The sequence below is a fragment of the Micromys minutus genome (assembly GCF_963924665.1).
Source record: "Micromys minutus genome assembly, chromosome: 9".
Taxonomy (NCBI): Eukaryota; Metazoa; Chordata; class Mammalia; order Rodentia; family Muridae; genus Micromys; species Micromys minutus.
The window spans coordinates 17,439,305-17,465,788 of NC_137978.1; the positions used below are offsets into that span (position 1 = coordinate 17,439,305).

At 40.8% G+C, this 26,484-nt stretch overlaps 1 protein-coding gene across 2 annotated transcripts in view; it reads left to right on the forward strand.

The window, feature by feature from the left end:
- The window catches only part of MLLT3 (MLLT3 super elongation complex subunit), a 250,096-nt gene extending 226,255 nt beyond the window's left edge, over positions 1–23,841 (forward strand). For both annotated transcript variants that reach the window (XM_080921001.1, XM_080921002.1), the window contains 6 exons: positions 4,018–4,093; positions 5,955–6,084; positions 8,451–8,550; positions 14,031–14,102; positions 15,422–15,493; positions 23,580–23,841. In XM_080921001.1, the coding sequence (XP_080777127.1) occupies positions 4,018–4,093; positions 5,955–6,084; positions 8,451–8,550; positions 14,031–14,102; positions 15,422–15,493; positions 23,580–23,711 (582 nt within the window). In that variant the 3' untranslated portion in view covers positions 23,712–23,841. The remainder of the gene's footprint in view (positions 1–4,017; positions 4,094–5,954; positions 6,085–8,450; positions 8,551–14,030; positions 14,103–15,421; positions 15,494–23,579) is intronic.
- Positions 23,842–26,484: the final 2,643 nt, after the last annotated feature.

The following is a 26,484-nucleotide window of genomic DNA, read 5'->3' on the forward strand; positions in this document are numbered from 1 at the left end:
GTGGAAGCAGAAGACCCACATCGCTCACACAACGCAGAACACTTCTGTGGCTGCTTAGGAATGGATGTGATGAGGCTACTCTTGAAATTAACCATATATTTGAAAAACAGTGTGTAATGTTCAGCTTCTTATAGAGGAGAAACTACACGATTTCATCTTTTTATGTTAAGCCTAAAGGTACATAATATATAGGGTGATTCATTTTTAATGGAAGGCTGAGCCTGGTCAGAGCTGAGTCTTAAGTCAGTGGTCATGAAGGGAAATAATGAAGTGAATTAACATTTTTTTTTTTTTAGCATTTATCTTCAACATGGTCTTTCTGGGTATTTGTGCAACAAAGAAATTATTTTTATTGCATTATATGAATTTTCTTTTTCTACATGCAGTAAAAGCCTTGTTAAAAAAATTCAAATGTTTCTGAAGCAATTTCTGGTTAGTTTGTACTTCCATTTTGTTATTTAAGAATGTTTAATTAGTTTTACTGTATTTTTCTTCTTTGAAAGTAGATATATGCCCCCCACTTCCATTTTCTAAATCCTGATTGCTATAAAGACCCACGTTCAAAATTCTGCTCATATATGTAATTGTGTGATAAGGCAAATATGAGTATTGTGTGTTTTCCAGGAGGAAGTGTGTTTGTGCCAATCCTTCCTGTGCTCAGACTTAACTTCTAGGAGTTACAAGCATAAGGCTTTTCCTACTTGCCCTGGACATAGGTAACCCTCTGTAGAGAACCATTACAGGATGGCTTTGTCCAGTCGTTCAGTGGTGAGGAGTATGTTGCCAATCATGATAGGTCCATCTTCTCACTGACTCTACAGCAAGTCTTATTTTAGGCAATAGAATGTGAGCACTTACAGAATAGCAGCCAAATGTTGATTAGTCGTCATTAGTGTTTAGTAGTCAAGGACATCAACACCCCCCACCCCCCTCCTCCAGTGGGGAGAATTTTGAATTTGAAAAACAGGTATCAGATTAGCCCACACAGAAAAGGATGGGGATGCCATTAGCTTTTTAAAAATTTTTGGTATGTCACTCACAGATTCATGTGCACACAGATGAGCATGCAGATTTAAATCTGCCTTTGGGGTGGGGGGAAAGGAAGCTGTTGTGTCTTGGGGTCCTGTTGAGCTTCTAATATGTCCAGTTTGAGGTTTGAGTCCGAGGCTGAGTCAGAATGTCCGCTGGGTAAGAATGTGAGCATGCAGACAGCGGAGCAGGAAGCAGGGCTCGCCGTACTCTCTGCTTCAGTTCCAGCTCTTGGAGGTGTAGATAAACTCTTTCCTTCCAAATTGTGTTTGGCCAATGTTGTATCACACCAGGAAAAAAAAAAAAAAAACAACCATCACATGATCTTAACGATGTTCTTATTGATTCTGTCACCGTGCATTCTTTAAAAATCTATTGAGGAGAACGTAGGCGGATCCCTGTGGATAGATTAACACGTCTGGTTCTTCCTGATGCGTTTACTTTTTGTTTACGTATGTATGTACACGTGCACACAAGCACATATTGCACTACTGTATGGAGGCCAGAGGACATCTTTGTCTTCCTTCAGCTAGCACCCTCCTTGGTTTTTGAGACAATCTCTTATTGTCAAAGAGCTTGGCAAATAGACTAGATTGATGAGCCAGTCCCAGGGATCTCTGCCTCTCTCCCCAATGCCATGATCTCGAGCCCTGCTATCATGGCTGGCTGACTTTTATTCTTAACAAAGTTATTTTTTTTTGGTCTGTATATGGGTGCTCACATAAGCCAGAAGCATTGGATTCCCTGGAGCTAGAGCTATACAAACACACAAGTATGCACACATGAAACTTCCTTAACTTTTTGCCTTTTTCACATAATTAGCAGTTGTGGAGATGTTGAGTATGTCTGTGGGTAAGATTCTGAAGGTTTGGTTTTGGCATCTGCACAATGCTTGAAATGGAAGGGTCAAGATCCTTGTAGGTAGCTGGGGAGATGGCCACAGCATCTTCCCAGGTTGGTTAATTAGTTTATTTTTCAGACATGATCTATGTGATTATGGTTAACCTGAAACTCACCATGTAGACCAGGCTGGTCCCAAACTCAGAATCTACCTGTTTCTTCCCCATGCATGCTGGGATGTATGTGTGCATTATGATCCATACAGGCATGTTGCCCTGACACCCCTACCTTGTTATCCTGGGTAATATCATTCTTAGCCAATAGTTTGACAGTATGATTCTTTAGGTCCAGTGCAGTGCATATGGAAACTTCTTTTTTGCTTCCAAATGATTTCCAGGGCTTTTAAAGTAATACCGTTTGCAGGCCCTCTTCATGGCTGGAAAGGGCAATTTGGAGAGGGGATAGAATACTCCTGGGGCCCTGAGAATTGCTCTGAGATGGACAATGCCCCAAATGTCCCTTCAGTCTTGTATCTGGCCATTAGGGCTCAACCACAGAAGAACCACCTACCCGAAGTGAAGAGTTTCTCACACAGGCACACAGGCATTTGTACCTGTAAACCTTCTTCTGGCCTGCAAAAAATGATCTGTAGGACATTGTACAATTCTCTAATAAATAATGCAGTGGTGAGGAATTGGTGAGCCGCCTGCTTCTCATTAGAGGTCCTGTCTGGCTCTTTTCCTGAATGATGAGCTAGATGGCTGACACCTGTTTTCCCATCCACCCCGAGGACGTGAAGTGTGCAGCACAAATGCCTAAAAGAGCTTCCTCATGTCCCAATCTAGGAAGCTTGGTGCTGCTTCAGGAAGGGGGTGGGGTGGGACCCCTTTGCTGGGAGAGGAGATGAAGTGAGTGGTGGGAAATTGTGCACACTGAACTGGGATCATCATCTTCTTTAGTGGCTTCTGACTGTCCTTGCACTTGTGCTCCCAATGGATTATGCATTTTGCAAAAGGAAAAGAGCATGCATTCTGTACATGTGAATACTGTATGTACTTCCAAAACAACACAACCATGTGCTCTAAAAAACATGAGGACGTGAGAAATGTGTACAAACAGTCAATTCCTATAGCCAAACACATCACTTTTATTAAATTACCTAAGCATGAACTTAGTCTTATGATACAAAACTCAAGTATATCGTTGGTGTGGTCAATGTTCTTGCACATTTCTTTCCATGCATCTAATGTCAACCACTTTTAAGCATCATAAACTATTTCGTAAACAACTGTTGAGACAGTTGGGCAGCTGCTGCCTCAAGTCCCGGGTAAAGATGGGCAGCAGCGTGCGTTGCATTGTGCTGAGTGTGGAGGAGATGGCAGAAACGCATGAGTTTTGAAGTACTGGCTGTCTGCAGCTCATGCGGCGAGAGCCCAGCATACTAGGAAGAAGACATCACCTGCTTCGTAATGGTGTTAGTATCAGTGTAAGAAGGAAGAAGCTGAGTTCAGGTGTGTCGGACGTAGCACTTGTTTTGGGTACTAAAGGATGGGATCGTGGAGAGTTAGGTGGAGTGTGTGAGACTGTCCCTCTGTCAGTCCATAAGCTGTGACATTAATGGAGATGTCTCTTCTTAAAATAGCGACATTTTCTCCTGACTGGTCTGTGGGGCTTTTATCTTATGAGTATTGGCCTCTAGTTGTGAACTTGTGGTAAGTGGGGTTAGTTGGTTCGTGGCCTTGGTCTGAAGTGAAATTAACTGGCTCATAAAGTGATTGAACTAATGACCTTGGCCTCATTACTACGGTGTTCAGACTAGTTTATTCAACCAAAAAACCTTGTGGAAAGGACAATGAAGGTATCCCTTAGGAGATCTGTAGGGGTGAGCAGGGTGAGGTCTCCCTTCCTTTAGCACCCAGGGGTTTATCTTCTTGTCCTTGACATTTTGTATGTGACTCTCATCTAATAAAAATAAGGCTATCAAAAAAAATGACATCATGACTGTCCTGTGTTAGTTTTTTAACAGTGATGTACGTGGTCGTTTTTTCTTATATGGCAACAGACTTTTTGATAGAGACCTTTGAAGTTGCTTTAATCTTAGATGTGCTGTATCCCATACTGATGATGCTTTTTCCTTCTTCTCCGAAGTCAGAGCAGCCCAGTCCTGCCAGCTCCAGCGCCAGCTCCAGCTCCAGCTTCACACCATCGCAGACCAGGCAACAAGGTATCCCGCCCATAAAAAAACCTTTCCCCATAAAGCATCCAAGTGAGTTGATGTATGCCCTATCTTCTGCTGTTTGACTATTCGAAAGTTAACTTGGCTTTTACGAAGTGGTGTTTATTTCCCCCAGGAATGCACTTAAATATCATTCTGCTGTAGGAGGGCTGAGTCTAGAAAGTACCCCCTTCCCAGTGCCTCCCATTTCACAAATAGATTATAGACACTCCAGAGAGTTCCCAAAGGAAATACCAACCTCAAAGGTGCTGGCACAGACTCCCATTTCTCACCCATGGTCACCTCTCATTTTATTCTTTATATTTTAATAGACCTTTTAAGCAAAAGTATATTTACTATTTTCAACACATTTCTCTACTTACATTAACCAAAACTCTGCATACATTAAACCAGAACATATGATGAAGCACATGTTTATTGTGTGTGTGAAATCTCCAAAAGTGGGATTCATTTGATTTCTGTTTTATTTTCACACAATAGAAAAGTTTCAGAGTAACTTGTTTTCTAGTATCATACTGAACATCACTGTTCCTATTGACCACACCTAAGTCTAAGTTACCTTGTATGCTTTGAAAGAGGATTAAATTGTTGTGTGTATTTGGACTAAGGCTAAGCTTCCAAGAAAATATATAATAAAAGGCCCTGATAGTTTTGGCTATTCAGAAGTCTTGTTTCATTAGCTTTCAAAGAAATAAGCCCACTACAAAAGCAGAGGTCCGTGAGCTTGCAGGGAGTCAGTGCATGTTTTAGAACTGAGTGCTTAGTGAAAGCTCAGATAGTCCTAACATAGGTTAGGCTTTGGTAATTGCCTGGTCCAGAACAAAATTCCCCTTTTCGATTACCTTCACCATCTTCTGTTAAGATTAAAAATAGCTACTTTTCATTATATACTGAGTAGTAAATGGAGGGGAAGTAGTAGTAACCAGTGTGTGTTTTCAGTTTTGTGTGGTCCTAAATAAAATTAGTTACAGCTTCCCCACCTCCTCTCGTGTAATACTGGATACTTTCTGGATCTTCTGAGCACATGATTTATTCCATAGTCTTATTTATGCTAATAAATGCTGGTATTTTGCCAGGCATTTCTTTAAAAGTAGGATGAAGATTGGCTACATAACACTGTACTGTAGCAAGATTTGCTGTCCAAGGTCAATAGGTAAATCAGAGACAGGACGCTTCACCATGCAGTTGAATACTTTATAACCTGAGCTTAACTGAAATGCTTGCTTGACCTGGAACTGACCTTGAAATAAAAGGAGCAGCTAAACCCTAATAGATCAGAAAGTACCACACGAAGGCTGCATTGCCAAGAACCAGCTACAAGCACAGTGATTCATTAGTCTCAACTTTTTCAGTACATGGATTAAACTTGACAAAGCATCCTACTTACTAATAGATCTGTTTTGCTTTTGCTTGTGATTTGGGGTGGAAGGATAGGAAATAAAATGATACAGAAAAAAAAGGAGATTCTTTCAAAAAAATTTTTTTTAGATTTACTTTATTTTCTGTATATGGGTGTTTTGCTTACCCATAAATTCGTACACTTTGTGAATGTCTGGTGCCTGAGGAGGTTCAAAGAGGATGTCAGGTTTTCTGGAACTAGATTTAGAGTCATAAGATATGGTGTCGGTGCTGGGAATCAAACTCAGGTCTTCTGGAAAAGCAGAAAGTACTTTTAAACCACCGAGTCCAGAAACCATCTTGACTGCAGTGGAGGTGGTGCCATGTTAACTGTACAGGGTAATGATTGTTCTTAGTCTGAGGCCACTACTGCAGGCATTCCCAAGTGTCTACTGTGATCAAGTGTGTTAGAGCGTTTGTTTAATTTTTTGTGGTTCGTGTCATTGCTTAGGTCCTTTAAGGTCGATCATGAAAGATCTGCATTCTGATGACAACGAGGAGGAATCCGATGAGGCAGAGGACAACGACAATGACTCTGAGATGGAAAGGCCTGTAAATAGAGGGGGAAGCCGGAGTCGCAGGTAAGGGAGCCACATTGGCTCTCTAGGTAGACCAGAGCATGAGGTAAAACACCCAAACCGTGGCAGCCAGTGTGAGTGTGTATTAGCGAAGTTGGTGGAATGTTTCCTTAGTATCCTTGAAGCCCTGGGTTGGATCCTCGGCACATTGCCCATGATCATAGTATTTGGGAGGGAGAAGCTAGAGGATCAGAAGTTTAAAGTCATCTTTAGCTATATCTCAAGTTTGTGGCCAGCCTTGGTGAGAACCCATCTCAAACGGGGAAGGGTCATAGTCCTCTGAAACCAAATCGGTTTTTGTGTTCACCTTTACGAGAAACCAGTTTTCTTTTTTCCTTAAAAGCAGAGAGGGTTTCCCCCCAAAACCTTCTTAGGGAGAAGCCATATCAGAAGTCTTGGCCCTTTGAAAGTATATGCCATACAGCAAATTCATCTGAAGAGTTGCTATAGACCTGTTGCTTTGGTATGGGGCACGGGGGAGGGGCGGGTTAGAACTACATAATTGGCTCTAGTGAATTATGTTGTGACCTAATTAAAATGAAATTCACCTGTGTGTGTTTTCCAGAAAATAAATTCCTGTTAAGTGTGCTGACAATTAGGTTCCTTAAGTAGCTTTAATGCTATGAGGCATAATTCTACATTAGAAGATGGTAATTCATGTCACTTATAATTAATAGTCAACTTGAAATTGCTTTGAGGATTTTGTTTATCATGAAGAAAACAAATAGGCATGCACACTCTAATATGTTATGAGGAGAAAATATGAATCTACTTGAACTTCAAATCCAATTACATTTATAATATATTGCAATAAATCTTTCCCCACTATGTTTTACTGTGTAGATGGCCCTGAAATGCCCAAGACAAAGGGAACCCAAGGGGAACAGTATGTGTTTCCTAATTGGCACTTCACTGTTGTCCTCTGAGACAGAATGAAAACCCTATCAGACCCTGCAGTGACTCTGCCTTCAAAAGCTAGGCTTGGGACATCTTTCTGCACCTTGCCTCCCAGTGCACCTGTCTACCCACATTCTTTTACAGAACCCTTGTAGACTTGACCATAGATGTTGTCTTCTTCCATCTGACAAGAAGAAACTGGTGTTTGGGAACTAACTTTGGCCAACCAAAATCCAACCACTGGCTGCTCTCCAATTTAGTTTATTGAACACTCTCTCTCTCTCTCTCTCTCTCTATATATATATATATATATAATTTATTTATTTATTTAATTTTCCAAGTTGCTATTTTGCAGATTTGGTTAGCTATTTGTTACCTACTTTCTACCCCACCCAGAATGATCACACGTATTACTCATCTATCAGTTGTCTGATGTGAAAGTACATTGGGGACGAGTCTTTGTTTCCCCACCTGACATGTACTGTTAGTACGACAGCCCCATGGAACATTTGATCTTCAGAGCGCTTGTGCAGTCTCAACTGTTTAATCAGTTTAAATACTTGGCCTTCCACTTCAGCGAGGAGTGTTTGAAAGCAGCGCTTCAGCAGAACACTTCATTAATATAATTTAGTTAAGAAAAACAAGTTCCATCAGCTTTTGCTAAAAGGATGTCCCAACGTATCCTTTTTGTTTCCTATCTTGTATCACGTCTGTCTGAATGTATAATAGAGCGAGGATGTGATTGCCTATTCAGAGTGAAAGAAACACTCTGCAGATTTCTATAGCATTTGCTATCTCCAAGGAGAATATTCTATCAGGTTACTGTATAACCAGAGAGGGAGCAGATACTGAAGCGCCTTCCTGAATGAGAGCATCCGCTCAGATGAGCGGAAGTAAGAACCTTTTCTCTAGCTAGGGGAGTTTTAATTTATTCTAAGAAGACAAAAAAAAACTAGGGAGAAAGTAGTATTTTTATTGTCTCTAGATGCTGAGAGATACTTATTCTGAAATAGTGATGTAGGAAACACAGTTTGTGGCCAGAGTGCCTTTCTAGTACTTGATTGTATCTGTGGATTGTAGAGTGGAGACTTTGTTGAGTCGTGACACAGCAGAAATGATGAACGGTGCTTCTAGACTGTTAGGCTTCCCACAATAGCTCAGGTAGTGGCCGAACACTAGCCCTGTGTCATATGACTGGGCTTTGAATCCTTGAGCGGCCATTTTACATATATAACCAGAGTTGGGTTCACATATGTCTAATTCCTGGTTTACTCAGTTGCAAAGCTGGGGACCCTGAGACACAGGGCAGTGGAGTCACCTTGTAGTTCCAGATCCAAGCAATTACCAACAGATGCCCACACCTGCGTGCTAAAAGCAGCACTCCAATGCCAATGTTTGTTGGTCCTTGCTTTTCATAATACTATGTCGTCTGTCTATGGTGGGGCATGTGACTTTTCCATGTCTCTTATCAGGGTCAGCTTGAGTGACGGCAGTGACAGCGAAAGCAGCTCCGCCTCTTCCCCACTCCATCATGAACCCCCGCCGCCATTACTGAAAACTAACAGCAACCAGGTAAACTGGGCTTTGTACTCAGCAAGGTTCTGTAGAACTATACATAACCATTTTTCCCAGCATAGAGATGTTTTACCTCTTAATTGTCAACTAAATTCCTTTTTATTCTAAACAAATGGGAATCCACAACCTTAGCATTAGGCATGTGGGGTAAAAGCACTTCCGTGTTTGTAAGATGAGAGTGCCCCATGGAATGGATGAATTAATAGACGTAGGAAGCCATGGCGACACAAGATGCTGCCCACAATTCCTAACTTCTGTGTGTTTCATCTCTAAGCAATTAGACAGCACATGACTTTTTGGAAGAGCCTGCTTTGACTGGTGGAGGATGTGCCTCCATGCATCCCGGTTTCTTCATTAGGTAGTGTTAGCCCCCTGCAGGTTGTTGGAGGGATGACAGTGTGTGTAAAGGCAGTGCACAGCATCTGCTTGGCTGGCACTCACTGTCTGTGAATGTTTATTTTACCTGCTCAGCTTCTAGGTCTCATTCAAGAGAAAAGCACTGTTACTTGGGTTTGCAGAGAATAATTAACAAAACAGAGAAAAGTGATTATCTACATGCTACAAGTTGAGCTAAAAGAAAGCTTGTTAATTTGATAGTCAACTCAGAATATAGATATGTGGATAAGGTCTAAACAGAATTTCAAAAGCCATGATAAAGAGCTTGTATTAAATGAATGAGATTGGGATGTTTTCATTATTTACTAAACCTTTTGCAAACATCATGAATATTGTAAAAGTCCCATTGTGCATTGAGTTGATACTCATTACAGTAAGTTATTCTTACCTTTTTATATAGACAGATTTCCTGTGACCTCTGCAATAATTGATTAATTCATGTTGCCCTGTGAATATTAACATGAAAATTAAAGAGTTACATTTTCTAAAATTCTTCCATTTCATAAATGTCCTGGTATTTAAAATATCTTGCCCCTGATTTAGTGATCATTGTGTTGGTTGGAAAATGTTGCAATGCAGCTATGAGGATATTCTCTTTCCTGTATGTTTTGTATAAAGAAGCAATAGTCACTAGAAATTTAGAGTTCATCATGTATAAAGTTCATCTGCAACCTGAATCCTCCAGTGTTGTATAGGGAGAGCATTGTTACAGCCTAGCTCAGTTCATGGCCTACATAGGACTGTAGCTCAACTTCTTCATTCTCAACTTGGCTTTGCTCTTACAGCCTTTCCCATCTCAGCATCCACTATGCTGTTTGTCAGCCATCTTGCTTCAAAGCATTGCTGCCTTTTACCACAAGCCAAGGAGAGAGTTGGAAAAGAAAACATCATGGCCAGTCAGCTAACAGATACTTAAAAAAATAATCTACTTTGCAAACTCATGCTTTAGCAAAAAGATAGAATTGGAACCTTGACTTATTTTATATTGAATCTAACCTTATAAAGGCATTATTTCTGCTTTCAGGGGACAGTATATCAGAATTAGGATTCATGCAGCAGGAATGTCAAGGTGTAGGCATATTGGGTATGCCTGCATGCTCTCTCCAGTTATCTTTAACATGACTTCCGGTGTTTTTTGTGATCTGATAGATTGCCGTGTAAACGTGGCCATGGCGAGCTCTCATCTTGCCATTCCTGAATGGGTAGGCAAGTTGAATGACTTTGGTTCTTGGGAAAAGTATAGATTGTTACCTGCATAGCAAACCAAACCAAAACCAAATAATATCATCAGTCTGGAAGGGTAAAATATGCTTTCTCTCATTAAATAGTATGCCACTATTTTCTTGAAATGTTTATTTAATACATGTAGCTTCTCACATGCATACCATCATCCCGCCAGCAATAGTGAGCTGTGAGTCACTTCCTCAGTGCACTTGTGAGCATAAGAACAAAAGTGCACATGCTTTTAGTGTTAGCTAGTCTGGAGCGGGCCATTACATATAACTGACACACTTAATTCCTCTTACCCATGTCTTGGAGCTTAGAGGAAGAAGGGTTTTGTAACTTTATTCAGGAGTGATTTTTTTTTAACCCCAAATCACCTGCTGTGGGGTCAGGTGTGATAGGATCTCTTCAAGTCTGTGTTCAAACACCTTAAAAAAAATCACTGGTATTGCTGCGCTATGGAGCCTGACCACCAAACCCCAAGCATTACTTAGATTTCATCCTGGAATGATTTTAGTATCATAGATGAATGTGGAAAGGAGGTTCACTAGAGAGCTCATATGTGCAGGCATTGGTGATAAAGCAGTACCCAAAAGTTCAGATAAACTACAAAGGATGAAGAAGACAGGGAAGGCCTGATTTTAAATCCCCGAGTTTTATTCTCCATACCCATTGACTGTTTTATTAATTAGCTTTATATTGGTGTGACAAGAGAAGACCCTCCTAAAACAACAAACAATTTTAAGATAAATGGCGTATTTTTGTCCACTGTTTCAGGGGTCTTGGTCCAAGGTCACCTGGCTACATTGTTTTGGGCCTATGATGAAATAGAGTGGGATTTGTGTGGTGAATCCACATAAAGAGGAAACAATGTGAAAACGTTTCACATGGGCATGAAATAAGATCTAAACTCCAGGCACCCACTGTCTTCCACCAGACTCATTGTCTAAATGTCTGTCAGTTTACACACCTATCAATGGACCTATCTATTGATTAAGACAGAGCCCTTATGAGCCGGTGACTTTCTCAAATCCCCACCTTTGAAACATTCTGTAGTGGGAACCAAACCTTTGCCAAAAGTGCCTTTGCAGAACATTCTAGTTCCAAGCCATAAGATCACATTTTCCATACTTGATACAATCTTGCAACTTTGAGTAGTTTTAGATACAACAGAACTGAAGCTGCCCCATTTCACATCTCCGAGGGTCTAAGGAATAGATAAGGCGCTAAGTACAGTATTTTCTAACTACTGAAGAAAAAACAAAGAGCCATATATGTCAACAAAGCAAAGAAGTTAATAGAAGCACCATTAGGAGTTATTAATAGTGGCGAACATAGGAAATGTGCCAGTAGATAATCCATCTGCATGAGTGTCATTTCTCACAAAGGGGTTCAGAAAAAGTCTTGAAAATTTGATTCCCAAGCCAAACCATATCCTCCAATGAAGAATGATGCACTACTTACTGTGACTGCTCTGTTTTAGAGATTACCTTGTCTGTTGTTTAACTCAGTGTTTGGGGTGGCTGTTTCCCTCTGCTCCATTCATTGATAAATAACAAAAAGTTTTACAATCATTTAATTAAAGATGGCTTCTCCCGGCATCCCAAACAAAATGCATAAATTACAAACATACACACAAACAAAACAAACCCCTATCTTTTTAGCCAAGTGTAGGATGGAGAGGGCAGATGTAACGATTCCACTCAATTCAGCCAGTATTCAGAATATCATAAATCACCTATCTTCCTGCCAGGCAATGGATGAAATTCAAGAGTCTAGCCAGTTAAACAGGTTTGAAATAAGCCTTCGGAAGACAAGGTGTTGTACTTTTATATTCTGGATTCAGTCCCTGAAGATAAGAGATGATCATAAAAAAAAAAAAAAAATGTCTTCAGTATGGCTCTGCTCTCTCAGAATGAGGTTTTGACAAAGCTGTTTATTTTGGAGCAAGGAGAGATCAAAGAGGGAAGATTAACTGAGCCCTCTCTGGGCAGCCACTCAGTAACTTGAGGCTGGTCACTGACACCCGGGGCTTTTGTTCTTGCTACCACAGACTCAAAAGAAAGAAACTAGGATTTCAATGCATTTTATCCTCCTGTGCTATTGCACTTTCGGAATGTGTGGGGTTGGACTTAAGCGGCCCAAATGTTCTACCTATTTTCTGCTTTGAAGAGAGGTTGCAGGACTGTCTGAACCTAACTTGTCAAGTTCCTTTGCAAATATAGCATCTCCAGACACTTGGGGGAGAAGGCGTGGGGGATGGGGCCGTGGGAGGGGCAGATGTGATAGGAACAAATTCGGTTCTCTGAAGCACAAGGCAAACCTTCAGGGCCGCTTTCTCCTCTCTGTCTCAAATCTTGGCCAATTGTCCCTGTGTGGCCCAGCCCCGCTTCGCTGGCCAGGAGTGCCATCTACTGACCTACTTACTCCAGGTCTCCAGGCTGGTTTTCCCCTTGAGGTCTCATTTCCAGCAACAATAAAGAAAAGGAAATTGCAAATGCAGTGGAGATTTTTGAGCATATTAAAAATGATCGCCTTGCCTATGTTATTTGGTGTTTTTCTCCTGTTGCCAGAAGGGAAGTATTTTAAGTTTGCCTGGCCAAATCAGTCATTCCTTCTTTTTCTTTTCTTTTTTTTTTTTTTTTTTTGTTTTTGGTTTTTGATGTTAAAAATGAAGGCATAAATGTGAATCTCAGGGAAGGTTTTTAGAATGCATATTACTGATGCATTATTTTCAACTCGAACAGAAATATTTAAGAGTGTTCATAGCTCTATTATCACCAAGTAGAATACGTGCTTATTAGTAGCATAAGATTTGATAACTGAAGGGGAATACAGATGTCTCTCTCGTTTGTCTTTGGAGGCCTGAAGATGTTAAATGATATGCCCGGAGTCCAGCCCCATGCTCTTGTCATCACGAATTAAAGGCGAACACACTCTTGAAATCTTTTGTATTCTATATAGGAGACAGAAAACTGTCTGTAGATTGAATTAGGACAGGAAACGGTATAGGGAAGGGTAGGAGGAATATGGCACTTGAAAGAACATCCTTAGCATTTTACTCTTTGATATTAGTTTCTGATTATGGGATTTAGGTTATAATGAGAAACTATAAATCACTTTTTACGTTTATGCACGTTCGTAAGCACTCATCATTAATAAATGCAGTTATCCTCAGCCCTTTCAAGCCAGGGTTATTTAACTATTTTCCTCCCAGAACCTTCAATTTGAAGATCCTGTGTAATAAGTCGGTCGCATTTGTTAAACAGTAGTATTCTCTGTTAATTATGAGCGTAGCTTCCCAAGCCTCTGACCTGAATCACAGTTATCCCAGAAGAAAGAAAGGGCACTTGGCATTGGATCATACACAACCAGAGCAGACTGTAACTGGCTGACAGCCACCTTCCCTCACAAAGCGGTGTCAGTTAGTGAAATAAGCTCTTAGCATCCGAAAGGCAAGTGTCCTTCCTTTATCATCCCTAGCCCACCAAGCACTAGGACTCAGGCTGAAGCTGCAGAATAAGCAGGAAAGAAGTCCGCCAGTCGGGACTGAGATCTCAAAATAACTCAGCTGCTCTGCATGTTTGAGTGCTGTCAAGAAAGCAAAGCATCCTGGGAAGCTCAGATCAGTGTCCTTATCATTTATGGTTTCCTGAGCTCTTCTGCCCTGACTCAGCATTTACTATACCATTTATTTTCCAGGGTGGGGGGGGGTAGGCAAGATTAGAAAGGAGAAAGATATGCAGCAATGTGCTGTTTGGGAAACTGTTACTGTGCATCGTGAGTGCCTGTGTATGCAGGTAGCTAGCTAGAAGGTGCTTGAAATGAAACTTACTAGTCTTTTCTTTGATCCCTAGATTCTTGAAGTGAAAAGTCCAATAAAACAAAGCAAATCAGATAAGCAAATAAAGAATGGTGAATGTGACAAGGTAGGTTTCCAGGCCGTTCCTGGGAGTACTGTAGCCTGGGTGTCCTGCTTCTCTGTGTTCCCCTTGGTCATATTGCTGGCCCTCTTCCATTCCCACTGGAAGTATGCAAGACTCTCAACTGAATACTTCTTCCCTGTGCTGTAGAGTTCCTTTCTCTCTGTCTCGCTTTCATATCTTCAGTATTAAACATGGCCTTATGTTAGCATTTGTCATGATTCCCACATTACCATGGAGCTTCAGGCATATCACATTGGGATAATATAGGAAGTGTGTAGCACAGGGAGTAGATCAAATCACACACATACATAAAGAAGTTACCGCCCTCCATGCAGTAAGCCTTCTCCACGTGTGTATGGTATATGTACTCTGACTTTAAGACTTAGAGAAATGTCAGCCACCTGTTAGAGGTGGAGTTTAACAGGGCAGTAATTTGCCCCTTTTCCTTTACTGGAGTTGACCCTGAGGCATAAATGCACTCAGCTAAGGACTCAGGAGCCTGAACATATGAAGGAGAGGTTCAGCCGCCCCTGCAGGAGAGCTGCTAGAACATAGAACGGATTTATTGTAATTTCTGCATTTCATAACACATCCTGTGTGTTCACTCACGTCCTGCTATCATTTATGTAACTTTTGGGATACTTCTGGAACTTTTTTATCCCTCTTATTAAGAATTTTTGCCAACTAATATGCTTTGATGCTTCTACGTTGGAACTTAGGTGTTTTTCTTTGTCTAAAATTTTCTTAGATTAAAGAATTAAAACTGAAAATAGCCTCTGCTGTTATTAGTTTAAACTGACAGTGTAGCCTTGGATTTCCGGCATCCTTTGCAGAGCCCATCTTGTGGGAGACTGAGTCTACACACTTGGATAATGTTGAGAGCAAATGGGCTCAAGAATTTTCCCTCTTGTTTTAAGGCACGTTTGAAAGTAGGGTTAGAAACGTCACCATCGGAAGTCTTTGAGCATTGAGCCTAAGACAGAGTAGCAGAGTGAAACCCTCAAAGTCTGCACAGATGATCTTTTTTAAGATTAATTTTATCTTAAATGTGTGTGTGTGTGTCTCTGTCTGTCTGTCTGTCTATACATGGGCATGTACACTTGAGTGCATGTGCCTATGGAAGTCAGAAATGGGTAGTGGATTGCCTGGAGCTGGAGTTACAGGCAATTGTGACCCATCTGACATGGGTGCTGGGAACTGAACCTGGGTCCTGTGCAATAGCAGTACATGATCTTAACTGCCAAGCTGTCCCTGCGTGTGTGTTCTTACTCGCCAATTGCTTTTTAAAGTTTTGTTCTTTGGGGAACACCCTTCTCTTTCAGGCATACCTAGATGAGTTGGTAGAACTCCACAGAAGGTTAATGACACTGAGGGAAAGACACATTCTGCAGCAGGTGAGACGTGCTTTTGTCACAACCCTACCCCCAACCCTCAAGGCCTAGTTGTTCTGGGGAGTATGGCAGGGCTTCGGGGCCACTGCAGCCTCACACCATCAGAAGGACTTGAATGTCTGAGGCTACTGGGCTGCCCTTGGGGCTCGCATCCACACTCAGAAAGTCCAAGCACTCATGGGAATACTGCCAGACACAGTGCTCCTTCGTACCAGTTCATGGTACGTGTGGTGGGAAGGAGGGTCAGGGGGTGCAGAAACTCTGGAGACCGGGCTTCTGGTTTCATGGGAAAACAGTGATAAGAATTTGAGCCAAATGTTGTAAGTATTTTTGATTCAATTTGGTAACCGCTCACCAACACTGTTCTATGGGAAATAAATTTTTTTTTTTCATTTTCCTTATCTTGTATAACGTACATTGTATTATCATGAACTCCACTGTGGAATGCTCATAGCATGAGGAAACTTCTATTAGTACAATGTGATGTTTTGAGAAGATAGGAAGGGTGGATCTTAGTTTTTGAACAAGTACAGTCCATGTCTTTATTCCTTTGACAGTTGGCTATTGATAAGGGAATTTTTCTTTAACACACAGGAGGCAGTGTGTTCCAGGTTCCATAGTAGATCTGTGCATTCCTTTGCTTTATTTATTTTTTTACTGCTTTAAAATGACTTGAAATTAGAACCTAATCTACTTCAGTGGGATTGGCACTACTTTTTTAATGTTGATAGCTGTGGTTGGAATTATATCCTTTGTACATCTCTGCTTCAGTCTATAAATACTCTCAAAAGTTCCAGCTGTTCTTGTTGGTCTAATAAGCTTTTTACCCTTGTAGAATTTTAAATAATAACTTTATACATATAAATAATAAATTTATAACTTTGTAGATCTCTCAATTGTGAATAAGTTCTGTGCTTTGCATTTCTTTTTAAATGAACATGGGTGGGGAACTGGATTGGAGTGGCTTTATCTGGTTATGCCTAGCACTTTACTAGTAGTCTTTCCATTTATCTCTCACATTGCCAGACATAGACACCCTTTGAATACCAAATTCCACTCAATTCCATCGGGTGGTAGCATATTTGCATATTACCTACCTATGTATATCTTCCCATTATTCTAGTCATTTCTGGGTTACTTCTTTTTTTTTAATTAATTTATTTTTATATTTAATGTATATGAGTACTCTGTCCTCAGACACACCAGAAGAGGGCATCAGATCCCATTACAGATGATTATGAACCACCATGTGGTTGCTGGGAATTGAACTCAGGACCTCTAGAAGAGCAACTCGTGCTCTTAACCACTGAGCCATCTCTCCAGCCCCTCTGGGTTTCTTTCTATACCTAATACAATGAAAGTGCCATGAAAATCATTGTTATCCTGTATTTTATGGGAAGTAAAGACAAATTCAATACAGATACATGTTCCCCCCAAGTATTTTCAGTCCATAGTGTGCTGTAACTAAGGACAAAGTACCTGGGGATACGGAGACCAACTCTCCTTCAGCTTTCTCCTATAGAACAGAAAACTGCTCATTGACTAAATGCTGGTGGTAAATCTGCAAGCTAACCTTCCTATCTGTTCCCAAATAGTAACTCTTAAGTCACTAAAGAACCACTGTCAGAAAAAGCTACTAATGCCTAAATGCAAGTTTCATGGGAAAGGAGACAGGTGTTGGCAGGCTTGGACAGGAAGGCTCCTGGGCAAGGCCTCACCTGGGAATGACGTCGGCATCTCCCATCTAATGTTACTTTGGCCTTCGAAAGAAGTGTAAGTGAAGCTGGTGGCTCCTCGAGAGTTGTAGCCCATGGATGACTTTAGTATTCTAGCATGAAAGAGTAGTATCTATGAATCTTTAACCTACCGTGAAGGCGTCCCAGAACACACAGCATTTCACCCTAATTGCATTCCCAGGCCAGCTGAAAGCTCTTGTCTTTGGCCATTTGCCTTGTAATGCAGCCGAGACTTGTGGTTCTAATACCATGATGTATGCCCTGTCACGGTTTACTGCTTAATTAATTCATACTGTAAAACACAGCCAGTGGAGGGCTGGTGTGATTCTCCACCTTGAAGGCTGCTCAGCTGATGAGATGCATACCACAAAGTCCATGTCACCTCAGTTGTGCAGAGCTGAATATCTAAGCCAAACCTTCTGTTGAGGCAGGATAACATCCCGGTGCCTTCACAATGTATTCTTATTCCAAAATTCTGTTCTGACAATTTTATTTGTCCCACAGGAGTAGTTAGTAGCAGTATATTACTCTGGGGGATGTATTTCTCTGCCTCTCAACACCTTAATTCCATGAAGAGTATTAGATCAGGAAAGACTCTATTAGTAATCCTCTTTTCCACTGAGTAAAAATACTGTAGACACAGTCAAAGAAAGTGAGTGTGTATGTAGCCTGGATGGATAATTTCATTTCCTTGCTAAACCACACATTCCACGTTTATTTTCAAAATGAGGTTCGACATTTGTGGCTTTCTCAGCAATTCTGTCTGGGTTTGCATTCTATTATCAAAGAAAAAATATGCACACATGTATATGTGTGTATATACAGATATGTGTGTGTATGGGAGGGGGAGGGATCAGGGAGTAAGACGAAAGTTAGAAAAACCATGGGCTTCCTTAAAGGACAGTTATCAATTTAGATACCATCTACTTTTCTTATAGAATTATCAGTGAGGTTGGAAGGAACAGGGCATAAGTATTCCTAACAACACAGAGAACTTTTCCTGAGAAGTAGTCTGCTATAAATGACTACTGCTGTTTGGGGAATTACCTGTCACATCCTAAAACCCCTTGTAGACTGGAGCCTGGTCTTTCTCTAAACCAGGTGAGCCTCCTGCTTTCATATGCCAGTAAGGTTTCCTATGTGCAGATGAAAGGCCAAAGTTACAACAGATCAACTCCATTGTAGATAGATAAAACCAAAGCAAAGAGTGTGTGTGTCTTCCCACTAAGTAAGCCGCACTCAGCCACCACTTTGGATGGGAGGAACCTGCCCTTTTATTTAAAAAAACATAAGCAGACCATTTTTTTTTATAATTAAGAAAATTTTTAATTTCTTGTAATTAAATTTTTATAATTGAAAATGGCTTGAAAGAGGAAGTCACAGAAATAGCAAACGGCTCTTACCATGTTAGCACAAACAAAAACAACTAGCAGCTGTGTGGTTCCTCCCTGCAACCCCCCCCCAAAAAAAAACCTTATATGACAGGAAACAATCCATCACAAGTGTTTTCCGAGCAGCCAGCCTCTGAAGAGTGAGTAAGGGGTTCACACCCTTACTTTCCTGCTCCCGACATGCATCCTTTTCTCACATGCTTCTCGTACGTGCAGCCTCGCTGGCTTCTGCTGCTGTTGTGTGTGGGCATTGGGACCACATTATGCAGCAGCCACACTGTATCAGCAGACAGGGTATTTCTTTAGTACAGTGTAGTCCTTCAGATTGTAGGCCCCCAAAGGGGATAGGAACTCCACTTGACAACCAGCAGAGTCCACTATCTGGACCCTTAGGGCTCTCTAAGTTTGAACCACCAACCAAAGAGCACACACAGGCTGGGCCTAGGCCTCTCCGCACATAATATAGCAGATGAGCAACTTAGTCTTCATGTGGGTCCCAAAACCAGTAGAGGGGGAGCTGTCCTAAAGGCTGCTTGTCTACGGGATCTGTTCTTCTAGCTGGGCTGCCTTGTCTGGCCTCACAGAGACACGAAGGATCAGTGTCAAGGGACACACAGCACCCTCCAACCTGCTCACAGGAGAAGGGGTAACATAGAAGAGAAATTGTGGTAGGGGGTGACCAGGAAGGGGAGCAGTGAGGAGGACACAAAGTGGATAAATTAAAAATAGATTAAAAATAAAAGAATGTAGCCCTCCAGGGGTTAGTGGCGTGCTTTCAGGACTTGGGGCCCATTTGGTTGAAATAAAGCATGCTAATGTTTTACTCTGATGTTCTGGCATCAGGAGTCCTGGGAAGGGGTGTGTATCTTTACAGGGCTTTCATTTCATTCAGAGCATTAGTGCATGCTCTAATAACTGAAGCCATTAGTACTGTTCCTGTCAGTGAATAGGACCAAATTCTCCCAGATGCCTTTACCTTGGCTGCTGCTGTAGGGTCCATGATTGCATCTAACTTGGTCTGCTGTCATAAACCCCACAAAGATGAAGCAGCCTTCTGTTAGCTCCATTAGTTCATCTTACATCTCCGTGTGTGCTATGGGCAGGGTGAGGCCTGGTGGCAGCAGAGATGGAGGGGGTTGTGAGTACTGGAAACCCCTTACTCTACCACAGTAGCTTCCCTAGCAGCCAGAAGCATTGGTTTAATTCCAAATTAAGTGACTTTCTTTTACAGACAACTCTGACTTCTCCTTTTCAATGTATTGCTAAATAACATGTAAGTAACTATATGGAGAAATATAGTCAAACTACATTTTACATATATATATATATATATATATATATATATATAACTTTTCCTGAAAGGGTGACTTCCCTGTCATTCAAAACAATAATAATACAAATGAAATCAACCACTGGGCTCCACACCTATAGCCCTCCTTTGCCGTTTTAGTCTCTTCGACAACTTGGCTTCACCTGTTCTCCCGCTGCCTTCTTTCTGTCTGAAAATCTTAAATTTCAAATTTTAAATTCACTTAGGCCTTTCTGGGTTTCCCTCCCTGCATTTTTATTGCTTGATTTGTTTTAGTGGCGTGCAAGGGCTGCAATCATTGAGGGGGAGATGCACCAAGCCTGGGAGTTCTGAACTATGTGCATTCCCCTCTGGACAATGAAGGGCACAGTTCTGCTAATATGGTAATTGGAGCCATAATGCCTTGATCCCTGTAGCAATCTGTAGTTGTATCTTACTTGATCCTCTGATAGGCTGGCAGCTGTATTCTTAAGCCCCCATCTTCCAGATGAGGAGTCAGTGATGTTCATGAAGTGAGCAGTCAGATCTCCAAAAGCCAGGTTCAGGCTCTCCTAGTGGACTGTAATTTACCAACTGTCCAAGTAGTTGTGAAAACCCTGGGCTACTTGGCAATTGCCTTCATTGTATAAATCTCTAACTACACTAGCTCAAAGGAATCTGTTCTGTTCTGGTTGGAATGTTATTATTTTGAGACAGAATTCCCCTGCCCAAGTCTCATGGGAGTTAGAATGAGTGTGTACCACAATACCCCACTTCCTGTACCAAAGTCTACAAGTTTTCACTGGTTTCATATTTTTTCTACACAATGTAAGAAAATGATAACTTATTCAGAAAAGAATTTATTCAACCAGCTAATCCCCATATATATTGAATAGCTAACTTTCATTAAAGGTTTGCATGTATAGAAATAGCTGTGTTTGTATCTCTGTATGTATGCCTATGTGTGGTAAATTTTTCAAAGTTCTAAACCGTTAACTAATAAAGCAAATGCATGTCCATTTAAAGTCCTTTATGTTAATAGGTAGCTTTCTTGTTTGTTTTTGTTGGGCATTCATAGAAATAACTGGGGTTTAGGTGTTTTTGCTTGGGATAGAATCTCAGTCCCATAGCTCAGGCTGACCTTGGACATAAAATACTCGTGCCTCAGCCTCCTTGAGTGCTGAGATTATAGCGTTAACCACGTTTAGCTAATAATAAGCTTTTGTTTACTCCTATATAAGTGATGTAGTTTAACAATAAGTGGGCACATTTCTCCTAATGATCTGATATATGTAACAGAAGCCCGAGTCCATCAACACAAGCAAGTAAGACACTTGCTATTTCATCTTCAATATCTACAGTAGGCCTGGAGCCAAGTACTCCAGATTCCATGTAAGAAATTAAAAGATTCCACTAAGAATGCAGTTTCTGTTTCTCTTCTGCCTCTTTCATGTGTTCATCTTTTAAAAGAAAGATGGCTACTGAGCTCTCAAATATGGATCTTTATTACAAATAAGAAAGGCACAAGATTAAAAACCACATGCCCATTGTCAATGACCTTCTCAAGAATTTCTAAAAGCCTAGTGACTTCTGACAAGTGAACAGTAGTAGCTGCCAAGGGCTATCAGTGGCTCTAAGGAGACAGGCGTGCTAGCTGGGCATGTTGCCACTGGCGGAAATTGCTAATTTTTAGAAAGAAGTAAATGCATGTTAGGTCCTTAGTTTACAGCATCTGTCATGGTTCCACAACCAGAGTGACTTGTTTTGTTACTAAAGCCAGAGTTTTACCTCCCCAAAATAACAGGGTTCAGATGAGGCGATCAGAGCTCAATCTGGAATTGGACAATTAATTGGACTGAGGGGTATGAGAGCACGTTTTTATGACCCACAGGGACTCATTCATAAGTGCCTTCAGGACAGTAGCTCTCAGAAAAGAAGGTCAAAAGTTTTAATTCTGCAGTTTTCCAACGTAACTTTACTGAATAAGTCATGGGCTAAATAATTACAATCTTTAAAAGATAATTAAACAGAGGCAGATGCTCACAGCCAACCATTGGAGTGAGTGTAGGGTCCCGAATGGAAAAGTTAGAGAAAGGATTGGAGAAGATAAAGGGGTTTGCAACCTCATAGGAAGAACAGCAGTATCAACTGCCTAGTCCCCTCCCCCCAGAGCTACCAGGGGCTAAACCACCAACCAAAGAACACACATGGAGGAACCCATGGCTAAGTGGAGGATGGCATTGTCAGGCATCAATGGGAGGAGAAGCCCTTGGTCCTGTCAACGCTCAATGCCCCAGTGTAGGGGAATGTCAGGGCAGGAAGGTGGGAGGGAGAAAGTGGGTGGGGAGTACCCTCATAGAAGCAGGGAGGGGGATGGGATATGGGGTTTCCTGAAGGAAAACTGGGAAAGTAAATAACATTTGAAATGTAAATAAAAAATAAATGAAAAAAAAGATAATTAAACTAAGAGAATCAAAGAAGAGTAGAAGATACCACGTGAATTCCGGAGAGAAAAACCTGTCTTCTCTCCATCTCCCCTCTATCCCAAAGCTTACCAAAACGAGTCCGCATTTCTTTTCTGCATAGCATGCTAATTTAACAAGCATACCACCCAAGCACAACGTCCATTTCTAATTACATTACTGCTAACTTAGTGCTTTACATGGTAATGAAATCCCTCAAACTCATGACCTGATTTTCAGTGCTCAACTATGGAAGTGTTTCTCTTGACAGCAGTACCCCTGTCCCCACAGCCAGCGAATATGTTACCATTGTAAGCTGGAGTCAACGCAATGAGAAATGAAGTGTCACTACACCCAGAGCAAAGCATTGCTTCCTCGTTCATTGTCCTCTATTATTCAAGAGTGTTCCTTGAGCACAACAGGAAGCACTACAGCTCTGTTCTGTAACATATGCAGTGTAGTGAATTTTCACAAAATAGATACAGTTTGTAAAGCCGCCCCCAAATTTGACAGCATAATGCTTTAAGTGGGAAAGGGAAGCATAGTTTCTGGGTTCGCTCTATGTATTCCTGTTTTCTAAATGTTTCATAATTATGTGATCAAAACATTGATTTTTTAACGTTTATTTTTTATGCATACAAATGTTTTTCTGGCAACAGTGTGTGTGCACTGTTGTATGTGCTTGTCTGTGACCTGCAGAGGTCAGAAGTTTTGGAACCTCTGGAACTGTAGTTACAGAGGTTTGTGAGCCACTGTGTGAGTGCTGGGGGCTAGTGCTCCTAACCACTGAGCTATCTCTGCAGCTCCTAGGATACATTATACATGCATACATACATGCATGCATACATACATGCATGCATATATACATACATACATGTGTACACAGACACACACATTCACTTCATGTGCTCATTTTAGGAAGAATTTTATTTCTAGCTGGGGATAATCTTGCATCTCTTGCTAACCATCTTAGTAAAATGTTCAGTCGGTGAGTTGAATGGGTTTTTGAGCATGAAACGTCAAACCAGGTGATTCTTCCAGGACTTGTTCAAAAGCTTTAATGTATCTTTGACTTACCAACAGATAGTTTGGTAACAGTGTTACCTTGTGATTAGTAAGAACTTGGTTCCACATCTGCATCCCTCCATTACCTTTTCTTTGCCATTTGATACCATGTTGCTTACTACCCAAACTTTTTCTTTACTTCTTTAGATCGTGAACCTTATAGAGGAAACTGGACACTTTCATATTACAAATACAACATTTGATTTTGATCTTTGCTCGCTGGACAAAACCACAGTACGTAAATTACAGAGTTACCTGGAAACGTCTGGAACATCCTGAGGACACAACAACTGGATGCATCAAAAACTAATTTTTTTGGTTGTGATTTTTTGTTGTTGTTGTTGTTTATATAAAAACACTCAGAATGATACAACCAAAAGGGAAAAAAATAAAAATGAAACAACCTTCAGCTTTATTTTCCTTTAAAGCCAGTCATCATCTCTTGATAAAGGAGAGGTTACCTAAACCAGCCTCAGCGGACACTCCTCTGCAAGGAAATCCCCAGGAAGAATTACCCTGAATAGTCTTGAAAACAAGCAGACACAACACAAGAAAACTTAAAGAATGTGTATGGTACCGTGGATCTTTCTGTGGTGGTCCATTCCACAGGACGAATGCATTTTCAACACACTGCCTTATTACATAACTGATCTATTTATTACCACATACAGATAATATTGTGAGGGAATGACACCACCAGACGTCCTAAGTCCTCGGTCCGTGGATGCTCTTTCAATGCAGCGCCCTTGCCGTCCCAAGCCCAGTGACCTTATCCGTACACCGTGCCACTTCCCACCGACCTTTCCCATGTCCTTTAACTTGTTGCAGTCTATGGTTTCCACCTTTGTTTTCCCAGTTCCAGGACCTAGTTATCAACTGGGGGGACCAAATAGCCACCTTGATTTTTCTTCCTTGTGATCTTCTTTCCTAAAGGTCAAGGCCCAGTCCTCGGCTGTATCCATGTAATGATCTTGGACATGGTAGATGTACCAAATAGGATCATTTGAATTACTGTCTAGCCTTAGTCAATAAACCCGTAGGACTTTGAACAAAAGCGTTCCCGTGATGTCCACAGTCCAGCATTGTTGAGCTGTCACCAACACTCCATTTAACTGTCTCCATTTTACTGTTGCAATATTAGGTGAATATGGAGGTAAAGGCGTTCAACAGACTCGGCATTTTAAAAGGAATCCTGGTCCTGTTTTTTTAAAACAGCAGTGTAGATGTTCTTGATTTGGAACTATTTATTAGTGAGCATTTCACTTGTTTTCAGCAGTCGGTGTGGTACTCATTTCTCCTTAAAAACAAAACAAAAATAGGAAGCAGATTTTTTTTTTTTTTTTTTTTTTTGGTTCTCATATGATTCTCTTAGACGCTTTTATTTTTGAAAAAATAAAAATTAAACCTTTCTTTGGGGGAGAATTCTTGGTTATTCTGCCATGACAGACTATGTATCCACTTGTAGATTTGGTAACTTTGTATCTGTGTAGTCTCTTGCTGATGTTTCCAGAGAGATTTCTTGTATAGGTGAAAGGTAAAGGTGGTTGGGAGGGGGGAGTTTCGTGTCCTTGTTGTACCTTTGTTTTGAAACTAGAAATCTGTCCTGTGGCATGCAAAAGAAGGCAAATTATTTTCAAAAGAAAAGAGAAAAAAAATCCAAAGTACTTTTGGTGTCATTATTCTACACTCTCTGTAGTGGAGGAATTGAAAGTTAGAACAGCCAGCTTTCCAAGTTGTTACAGAACTCAACTGAACAGAAAAGAAATGAAGACGACTTCCGGATCCAAAGCCTTAAGAGAGTCTCCGTGTGCTAACAGCCTAGTGTCCCCCACATCTGTTCCCACGACAGATGCTGTCCTTTCATTCAGAGATTAACTAGTGTCTGTACAGAAAATGCTCTTCCCAGACCCATTCTTTCAGGCGGTGATGTAAATGCAGATTAATAATGGAGCGGTTTCTGCATTTTAAAAAGGAGATTTTTTTACACTGTTTCTTTCTATCCAAAGACACTATTTTTTTTCTTTTTTTAAAAAAAAATGATAATACAGCCATGGTCTTTGTAAATTGCTTTCCTGCAATGTCCTCCTTGAGGACAAGTGTACACATTTTCAAGAATGTTCTGATTCCTCATGATGATAGGCATGAGCCGTACTTGAAGCATTTGGTGTGTAGCCCACTTTGTGGTATAAAGTTGCATAGACACGTATCATGTCATTCGGACAGTAGGTGGTTGGTGAACTGTGTGCTTTTAGTGTTTCATTTCTAACTTCACAGGTGAAAAGAGAAATGTTTCAACATTCGAAATCTTTTTAAATTTCTATCTGCAACTCCACATATTCTCATTAAACTAGAAAACTAAGTGGTTTAACTAATGTATCTGTATAATTTTATGAGAAACGTGCAGTTTGGGCCATTTTTATTTTTATAACCAAATTGAGTGGTGAAATATATGCTTTGGCTTCTTTTATTCCTAAAGTTACAGAAACTAAGATAAGAAATTACTCCCCCTTCATACCCAAAGAAATAAAATTTAAAAGAGGGGGGTCAGAAGAAAGGCAGCTATTGTAATAAATTTAGAGCTAGAAAATTAGCTAATGCAGTTGTCTTCAGAATATCATGAAATGTAAGCTTGTACATGGGTAACAAAATTCAGCTAACCTCCTACCCGGGTAGGAAAATGAGTTTCCTGTAAATTTCTGGCAGTTTACGAATCGTGCTATAGAGTCAGAACTTTCCAACGGTCCTCCTGCTCTTGGCACATGATTTGAAAATACAGAAGTCATGAGTTCCCTTCAGCTCCACTCAAAAGACGTGCCACACTTCTCCAGAAGCAGACCACTCCAGCCACCATCTATGAACACTCACTTTGGGACCCTGTTAAGAATATTTTGACACATTTGTACCCTAACAGTGGCTTTGGTTTTTTAAGCACAAGGGGGGGGGGTGGCAGGGTTTAACTTCTTTAGTGTGTATATATGTGTATTATAAATAGGTGTTTCAAATAAAATTAATTGGGTGAATGTGAATGTATGAACCAGCAAGAGTATGATAA